The 9551-nt window shown below is 34.3% G+C and overlaps 1 protein-coding gene across 1 annotated transcript; it reads left to right on the top strand.

The window, feature by feature from the left end:
* The first annotated feature begins 2864 nt into the window (after window positions 1-2864).
* LOC115995058 (vegetative incompatibility protein HET-E-1) lies at window positions 2865-9215 on the top strand. The gene is made up of 8 exons (XM_031119470.1): window positions 2865-3320; window positions 4010-5957; window positions 6039-6129; window positions 6306-6463; window positions 6572-6623; window positions 6726-6805; window positions 6889-6982; window positions 8301-9215. The coding sequence occupies exons 2-8, from the start codon at window positions 4947-4949 to the stop codon at window positions 8864-8866; spliced, it is 2052 nt and encodes a 683-aa protein (XP_030975330.1). The 5' UTR covers window positions 2865-3320; window positions 4010-4946; the 3' UTR covers window positions 8867-9215.
* The last annotated feature ends 336 nt before the right edge of the window (window positions 9216-9551 follow it).

Raw genomic sequence — 9551 nt, 5'->3', positions numbered from 1 at the left:
TTAATAAAGGTAATTATTAAGGTACTTTAAAATGCATTAAACTTCATCCTACAATTCTAAAAATGATAATGAAGTATACATGTACGTAGGGCACTAGGTAGGTATTGGAAATTTGGAATGCTTAAATTAAACCTAAACCGTCCTCCTGGACAATTCGTTTCAATATATATATATATATATATATATATATATATATATATATAGATTTGAATTACTATAATTATTTTTTTTTTATTCTAAAAAAAAGGGGTATTTTTGTCGCTTAACTCGGTTTTCCTTTTTCTTCTTCAGCATTGTCTCCTTCCTTCTTACACTGTTGTTATACATTTGCCAATATTGTTCCTCATAAAAATCATGGAATTTGCTATTGAACAATCTGAACGGCTAGCTAGAGACATATATTCCTTTTTTTCTTCTTCTTTTTCAGTTGTGTGCTTGACATATATCACCAATCATTTAGCACAAACATAGCGTAGATTTTCGTTAGTCATAGAGAAGTTTACCATATACCAATCGTATCAGTTAACTCATCAAAAAAAGTTAAATCATTTTATAATTTTCTAAAAGAAATGCATTATGTGGGGGCAACGGGAATTAGTCTAAAAGATTCCAATAATAATAAATTCTTTTTATTTCTTTTTAACACTAGATTTCTAATTCGTTGGTTGAAACTAAACGGAATTTATCACCATGTATAGTGATCAAGTCAAATATTTAGAAGGCCGTATTGTGATACCATGTGAATTGATATGATTAAGCATTTCTTTACAATGCATATGTTAGTTTTTTTTTTTTTTTTGGGTATTAATAACTAAGAGTCACATTTGTTAGTTTGCATTATCTACTAATGCAAAGATATTATTTCTCAAAAAAAGAAGTCTAAAAATATGTAAAGTTTCAATGTCAATATAGCAATTAGCAAGTTAGCAACTTATTAGAACATTAATGATAGCTTAAAAAAATATTGTTCTTTCATAAAAAAATATATATAAAAAAATGATTATTTCATTTTGTTTGTATAATTATTTAGAATTTAACAAGTTGAGCACAATCAAAATAATCAGATTTAAGAGTATATGAAGGAATGAAAGGAACACATTGGTTGATACTTATGCAAGTCTTAGATTGTCTGTGTTAATATTTTTCTTAAACCATATGAATTTAGTCTTTTGTTGCTGTATAAATGTTGATAATTGAGTGATAAATAATAGTAAAACTCATGCTAAAATTGACAAAGAATTCAAAATATATACGAGTAATTTATAAATAAATCAAACTTTTTTTCTTTAAAAATATATGTAAATTAAGTGCTAGCGCTTTTTATTACAAATTATGGTAGAGGGATTATTTTGCATTTGAACAGAATGATAGGAAGTCACATATTAATAAATTTCTTAAAAGATATTAAAAACAGAAGACTTTATTCCTTTGTCTTAATGTGGCTTGGCACTATCCATGTTTTTCTTTCTTTTTCTTTTTTCTTTTTTTCTTTTTGGCTTGGTAATTGCGGGGATAAAACTCCCGAGTTAACGGTTTACAACGGAATCGGGTGCCACTAGGTTACAAGGCCCAATGGTGATTCTTTTTTCTTCTTTTTGTTGTCTCTTTTTGTTTCTTCTTATTACTTTAATTATAATTTGTTCCTCACAAAGTCATTCTTGTGCATAGCTTACCCCACCAAAATGGTATGAAATCAATGGTTGAGAATTGAGAAACAATGCTCACAATCGTGGCCACAGTCCATAGACATAGAGTGTTTGACACCGAGAATTTTGGAAGCTTCAAAACGATAGAAGCAAGGAAATAATATAATAGTATTTTTCTATGTGCCAGCCATTGATAATGATGTGGACGACTATGATCCACCTTATCAAGTCTCTCACTCTCTCGACTCTCAACCACACACATTAACACTGAACCGTCCGTACTTCTATCTCTTAAATTCCATGTTTCTTCCGAATGGCTCCAAGGAAACCATAACCCAAAAGAAAAAAAAAAAAAAGAGGTTGTGGGAATAAAATTTTTGCAATGGCAAAGATACACAACTCACTTTGCCAAAGGTTTCTCTGTTATACCTTTGCATAACGTGGGTTACTTCGGCTCCGTTTGGATACAGTTGAAAACTGAAAACTGAAACTGAAAACTAAAAAACATTGTAGCGAAATAATTTTTAAATGTGTGAATAGTATTGTGGGACCCATTTTTAATGAAAAAGTTGCTGAAAAGTGAAATTTGTGGATCCGTGAACAGTACACGATGTGCTGTGATTGGTCCAAAAAAATTTGAAAAGTCAAAGTTTGCGGCTACTATTCATTGAACAGTGCATAAACAGTAGCCGCAACACCCAAAACGCCCCAAAACGCATGAAAAAAAAAAAAAAAAAAACGCAAACGCAAGATTGGGTAGAAAACGCCCAATCCAAACGCACTCTTTATCTCATGGGTATATTGAATCATGTAGTCAATATGCAGTATGATATTTACTTATATTTATTGGTTCCCAAAAAAATTCACCGATAAAAGACAAACTCATTTTCAAAATATTTTCCTTTTTAAGCGAAACCCTTTATAGAAAAGAGCAAAATGGGATTGCATTGGATTTGAGGGAATCATAAAGCAAACAAAAAGCTGTGGGATGGTACGTATGTATACTAGAAGATAGAATAGAAACATAGGAAGCTTAGCTGAATCAGGTCTATCCGATCCAATTTATGCATCTTTTCTTTTTTATCTCTTTGTGTGTGTTGAAAAATAAAAAAGTAAACTTCATTAATTGCTTTGGTTTAATTAATTAATTATTTACAAAAACAGGAGCCCCCAAAATCCGGAAATCTGCTCTCTAAAGACACAAAAAAGAAGAACAAAACCAAGCCCACAAAACCATAACAAAAGAGATTTTAGCTTAGCAGAACAGCCTAGCTAGCTAGCTAGCTAGCTTCATTAAACAACCTGTATCTTTAATGGCGCGGCACAAAACATACTCTGCAACACAAAGCCCAATATATTTTTTTGATAAATCAGAACTGATTCCATGCGGCCCACACACAAAGAGTGAGAGAGAGAGAGAGAGAGAGGGCTAAGACCCTAAAACCTTCACCTAGAAAAAATGATTTCTGACACCATTAGTATGACCTATGAGCCACAAGTGGCCACCCCACTACACCAAAGTCTCTCTCTCTCTGTCTCTCTCTCACAGTTACTAGCACTTGCTTTCATAATGGTGGTGGTACTTATACTTGTGGGTGCTAGTCTAGTAGTGTAGGAATGGTATCATGAGAGAGGGGCTTGCGTTGTTTTTCTCAGTGGCTGTCTGTCTGTCCGGTTCGTTTTCCTTTTTGATGCTTTTCGTTGCAATTCCATTGCCATTAATGCTTTTTTTTTTTTTTTTATATATATATATAGAAATTTTCAAAAAGCTTCATTAATTAAATGTCAGCACAATCGACACCAGGCCTCCAAAAAATCTTACTCTTCTACTACTCCATAAGGATTAAAAAAAACATATCTTAAGTTTATTTTAATAAAAAAAAATTTATTTTTTCCTAAACTTTTTTTTTTGGGGGGTTCAATTGGATTTGGGGTTCTAAACTTATTTTCTTTCTATTTGCTAATTGGGCCGGTCTGTGAATTTCATTATAATTTTTCTATTAGATTTCTGAAAAGTTACATTAAGCTCAACATTTCCTCAAGTGGGACTCAAAAATATTGATTTGTTTTTCAATTTCTTGCTATGGGTTATTTTAACTTTAGGAAAATGTGTATTAAAACAAAACTTTAGGGACATGTTAAAATTTTCCTTATTTGGATATGTAAGATTCATATGTTTATATTATTAAATTATTGATGTTGCTATTTTGGTTTTCTATGATTGTTTACTCCTAGTGTTTATCAATTTAATTTAATACTAGTACTATAAAACTTAAAACAAAAATAAATAAATAAAGAAAGAAATCTACTGGCTATCTGAAATGAATATTAACGAAATTTTCATTTCCATTTTTATGTCACAGAGATTGGTGGTGGGCTTTTAACTTTTTAAGGACCAAAAGACAGCAGTAGTAGAAGTAGAGTAGAGTGGTTGCAGAAACACGACAGTACTCTAGCCTCTTTTGTTTCCCGGGAAAAGTCCAATTCTTCCCTCAGTTTGTTAATTGTTACTAGTCACTACATTCCAAAACCCAGATCTCGAGGTTTGTTTCCTAAGAAGTGCCATTTGTCACAGCCAAAGTTTTAATCTTTTTATTGCACACCCTTTTATCTGTTCCCACCTTTCCTTCTTCCGCCAATCTCTCTTCTATAAATTCTTATATACTTTTTGAACCTCTCTCTATGTGCCGACCTCACAATGAGTCTTTAAGGGGTTCAATACAAAGCACTTGGAAGAGTTGAAAGTTGAAAGTTGAAAAGAGTATTGGGTTTGTTTTGTTATGTGCTTAAAGGTGTGGAATTTGACCTTTGAGGTGTTGCATTGGCCACAATTATAGGAGGGTCGGTGATTGTGTTGAATTTCACTGTTGCTTTGCACTGAAGCCGAGGTACAACCTTCGAACCTTGCAGCTTTGATCTTTGTTTCCTGTATTTCATTATTCTAGCACTTCCGGGTTTTTGGGTTATGGCTGTTGTTTTTTAATGCAAATCTTAGTATTGGGATTCATATATTGGAGCTTTAGAACATGTGAAAAACGGTTCTCATTGGTGGGCTTTTGGGTTTGGTAGTTGGTTCCAAGTATTTGCCCATGCCTGTAAAATATTTATAATTATATATACAGTTCAATTACAACCTGTGGATACCTATTGTTTGTGTAATTAGCCAATAAAACTCGGTCCGTGAATTCGGGCTTTGTTGGGTATTTAAGGGATTCCAACTTCTGCTTCAAGAGCATACTAGAGGGAGGGAGTGTTTAGGAGAGTGTTTTTGATGTGGAATATTGGTCTTAAGTACAAGACATGCTGAGCTCTGATGAGGGAGAATTTGATGTGTTCTTTGACTCGGTGGATCAATTGTCGTCTGAAGGATCAATTGTAGGTAAAGAAGAGTTAGATTCTGTAAGTTTAGAGTATGGTATTTGGATGAATGAACCGCTAAGTGTTAAGGGCAGACGAGAGAGTTTTCTACATGGGATGGGTTTAGCTGAATTTGGTGCTGCTAGGATTTGTGGTGAGGAGAATGAAATGGACTTTGGTGGCTCATCAGAGATGATGGGATTGGACAGGCTTACGGAATGCAGTGGAGCAGTTTCAAGCTCTAGCATTTCATCTATTGATTGTGCGGAGGAAAATTTGGTTTGTTGTAGAAATGAGAGGGGCAATGAAGCAAATGCCATGTTTGATGTATTGAAAGGAAAAGAAGAAGATGAACAGAAAGTAGTTCTTAATGGGGAGGACACTTTGCTTTCAACTTCTGCTAGAAAATGTGTAGAGAATGATACTCTTGCTAATGTACAAGCATATAATATGTTAGATGTGGGTAAAAGGAAATTCAAAAGTTGGTTAAAACACTTTGTCAACAAAAGGAAGGGAAGAGGAGATACATTTGTAACTGAGGTATCAAAAACAAATTATGAAACACCTAAAATAAAACGAGCGAAGGTGTGGCAGAACAAGAAGAGGTACATGGAGCTTACTGCTCTTTATAATGGGCAAGAGATTTGTGCACACAAAGGCTTAATTTGGACAATGAAGTTTAGTCCAGATGGCCAGTATCTAGCAAGTGGTGGTGAAGATGGGATTGTACGTATTTGGCGTGTTACATCAGCAGATGCCTCTTACAATGATTTAATTATTGAAGGCAATTCTAGTATAAAAGTGAAAGGAGGCAAGTTCACTTTTGGTGGAAAAAAGACAAGCCATGCCTCCATTGTCATTCCTGATAAGGTTTTTCACATCGAAGAGTCACCCCTGCAAGAATTTCACGGCCATTCTAGTGATGTCTTGGATCTGTCTTGGTCCAATTCGAACGTAAGTCTCTTGACAGTACTTGATTATCTTTGTATGTAAGTCTATAATGTGTTTAAAGCTAATCTAACTGTTTTGCTGCAGTGTCTTCTTTCATCATCCAAGGATAGAACCGTTCGTCTCTGGCAAGTGGGTTGCAACAAATGTTTAAATGTTTTCCGTCACAATGATTACGGTAAATATGAGAAACAGAAGTTTTTATCTCCCTGTCTTGTATTCATTATAATAGATTGAACATATTGCTTCTCCTCCATTGAGAATATGATCCTATATTTTTTAGTTCTTGTTTTCCTTTTCTTTATTGTGTCAATCAATATTAATATAGTTGTCTTGTTTTCTTAATGGAACCAGTGACATGTGTTCAATTCAATCCGGTTGATGATAATTACTTCATCAGTGGCTCCATAGATGGAAAAGTTCGAATTTGGGGAGTGTTTGAGAAAAGAGTTGTTGATTGGGATGGTGTGCGAGATGTAATAACTGCTATATGTTACCAGCCAGATGGAAAGGTATGACCTGGATATCTTGATCTCAGTATAATTTATATAAACTGCTCTGAAGATTACAATTTTGGGAGTTCATGCAATTAACCATATTTCACATTGTTATGCAAGCAGGGGATCATTGTTGGTTCAATTACAGGCACTTGCCGCTTCTATGATGCATCAGGTACATCTTTATGTTGGATAGATCCATTAATTTGTGTTGAGTCTTACTTGTTCATTTTGTTTTTAACCTTGGAGTGCCTAAATTGGTCTTATGATGGTGTAGGCAAACATCTTGAGCTGGATGCTAAGATACATATTCAAGGTAGAAGAAAATCTTCTGCTAACAAGATAACTGGCATTCAGGTCCAATCTGCTCTTGCTATCTTAAATTCTTATTCTTGCTATGACATGATTTGCTAACATTGGGTATCCTTTCCTCCTTGCAGTTCTCACAGGAAATATCTCAGAGAGTTATGATAACATCAGAAGACTCCAAAATTCGTATATTTGACGGGATTGACATCATCCACAAATACAGAGGTAGAGGATTTTATAACATTAAGTTGATACTGTTAGTGTGAATTTCTGTTTTTATTCACACAAGGCATCATTCCATTTTATTCTTGATGTTACTTACAGCATTAACTTTGTTAAGAGAATAAAACTGAGATCTCAAAACTGAATTTAAATTTACTACAATATACCATTAAGTTAATACTGTGCTGTAGTAGGATTAAAAATGCTGCATTTAACAAACTGTCATTCATTCCTGCATTCTAAACTTCCCTATTATATTTAATTCTCTGTAATTTAATCTTTTTATTTTACACAGAATTCCTTGACTAGTATTTGCTTATGCGTTTACCTTCTAAAAGATCATATGTCCTATGATGTATCTTTCTCATGGTTTCTTGATAGAGTTCGTAGTTTAATTAAATACTGTTTCAAGTGATTGTGTGATTTGGACAGTCAGTTGTTGCAGCACATAAGAGATCGGTTGGTTCTAGGAGATGTACTTGTAAATTGAACCCTTCCATCATATGGGCTACATATTAGGATCAATTATTATGAATTGGTTGCATTCCCCACAATATATATGTATATTGTAATGTGTTTCCGTGTTATATGGGAGTCTTTTGACATCTAGTATGTTGTGTTTGGCAATCCTCAGCATGTGTGGCCTGATATGGTACTGATGAAGGGATCATTTTAATAAGATGTTTAGGAAACGTTACACACTTCAGCTCTTATTTAACTGCCTTTTCTGTCATTATATTTCAGATCTGTCCTTTTAGAATGTTTGAGGATTGTTTCTTTATCTGAGTTTGGAAATCTGTATTAGTTAAGTTGATCCCTGTTAGAACTCAATGAGGTTACATTTAGCTATAGAAGTTTATCTTAAAGGACCTCCAATTTTATATGCAATACTGATCCTTTGAGTTTCATAAGCCTATCTAGTATCTACCTGTTAAGCGCCACCCCTCATTTATGACCAGTTTATTCATTGTATTAGTGCGGAGAAAGTTGCCATGCACATATCCACATGCATGTTCACTTATATAAACATTAACCATGAAAGCATGCACCCTATTCTATAAAATTCATTGTACACATACATTGCATTTGAATACCTTTCTTAAGCAGCCTCTACAGTTGTACTCTTGGCTTGGATATTGTTAGCATATGCCTGTTTGCACAGTTTTCTATTCCTTGGTTAAATTAATGACTTTTTGTCTTAATTTTATGCATTTTTACCCATAAGATTTACCATTTACCATACATGCATGCATCTCCAATCTGAGATACTTATTTGTTATTTTGTCAATCTGAAGTCCTGAATTACTGCTGATTTCAACAGGTCTTCCAAAGTCAGGAAGTCAGATGTCAGCTTCAGTTGCTTCAAGTGGGAAACATATAATCTCAGTTGGGGAGGACTCTCGAGTTTATGTCTGGAACCATCATGGGTTGTGCATCCCTTTGGAAAAAGAAACAAAATCTGTCCGTTCCTGTGAGCATTTCATCTCTGAAGGTGTGACTGTTGCAGTACCTTGGTCAGGTTTGGGAATGGAACCAAGGAGCTCAGGGAGTGGTAGTCCCAAGTATTGCTCACAAACACTGGATCAAATAGAGGCTGCTTCTCGAGTTAGAGATTCAGAACGTTTTTCTCTTGGTAATTGGTTCTCTATGGACGGCCCATGCAGGGGCTCTGCAACATGGCCTGAAGAGAAACTTCCTGTGTGGGATGTTCTAGGTTCAGAAGATGAATCTCATCATCAGCACCATCTAGGCCATGAGCTGCAGCACAATAATAATGCCCACAAACACATGGCTGTATCAGAAACATGGGGGCTAGTGATTGTGACTGCTGGATGGGATGGAACAATCAGGACATTCTACAACTATGGATTGCCCATCAGGCTCTAGGAGTATTCTTGGATCAGCCTTGATGAAGAACTTTTATTTGTGACTTGTGAGCCAGCTCACTGTCTGTCCATATAGAGTTTCACTAGGATTTAAATGTGCGCAAGTTCTTGATATTCAGCCAATATATTTTCCTAACCTTATCAGCATACTCAAAATTCGTAGGATGACTACCCTTTATAACATGTTTCATAAGTTTGTAGATTCTCACTATGTCAACTTGCTTACCTGGTCTCTCTCAAGGAGACAGGCCATGCAATTTTTCATTTCTTTACCTTTTGTAAATGATACCTGATGTACACAACACAGAAAATATATACAATTGAATTTTTGGTCTACTTTACATTCTTCACTGAGAAAGTGGGTGTCTTATCTAATGCAAATAATAAGCTTTTGTTTTATTTTTCTTTTTTAATCATATTAGTTTGGTGTAAGCTTGTTGTATTAGGTTTAAGGCTTGAGGGTTGAAGTAAATTATCTATACTTTTGTTTATGTTTTTTGGTAAACCATCTATACTATTATAAGCTATAAAGATCAAGTTTTGATTTATTAAAACATGGACAGATCCAAGATTTTATCTTCGGGGTTCAAAACATAAATTAAAATTTGACTAATCAAAATAAAATTAGTATATGAAAATAAAGTAGCATATATTTGTTCCGTTTCAAAAAAAAAAAAAAAAGTAGC

This window comes from Quercus lobata, chromosome 6 (genome assembly GCF_001633185.2).
Source record: "Quercus lobata isolate SW786 chromosome 6, ValleyOak3.0 Primary Assembly, whole genome shotgun sequence".
Lineage (NCBI taxonomy): Eukaryota > Viridiplantae > Streptophyta > Magnoliopsida > Fagales > Fagaceae > Quercus > Quercus lobata.
This window is presented reverse-complemented; position numbering and strand designations above follow the sequence as displayed.

Bases quoted from the DNA above. Each gene is read 5' to 3' on its own strand.
- LOC115995058 (XM_031119470.1), top strand. From the start codon at position 4,947: ATGCTGAGCTCTGATGAGGGAGAATTTGATGTGTTCTTTGACTCGGTG. The intron at 5,958-6,038 runs GTAAGTCTCTTG...GTTTTGCTGCAG, and splicing joins TGTCTTGGTCCAATTCGAAC to TGTCTTCTTTCATCATCCAA. The intron at 6,983-8,300 runs GTAGAGGATTTT...TGATTTCAACAG, and splicing joins CATCATCCACAAATACAGAG to GTCTTCCAAAGTCAGGAAGT.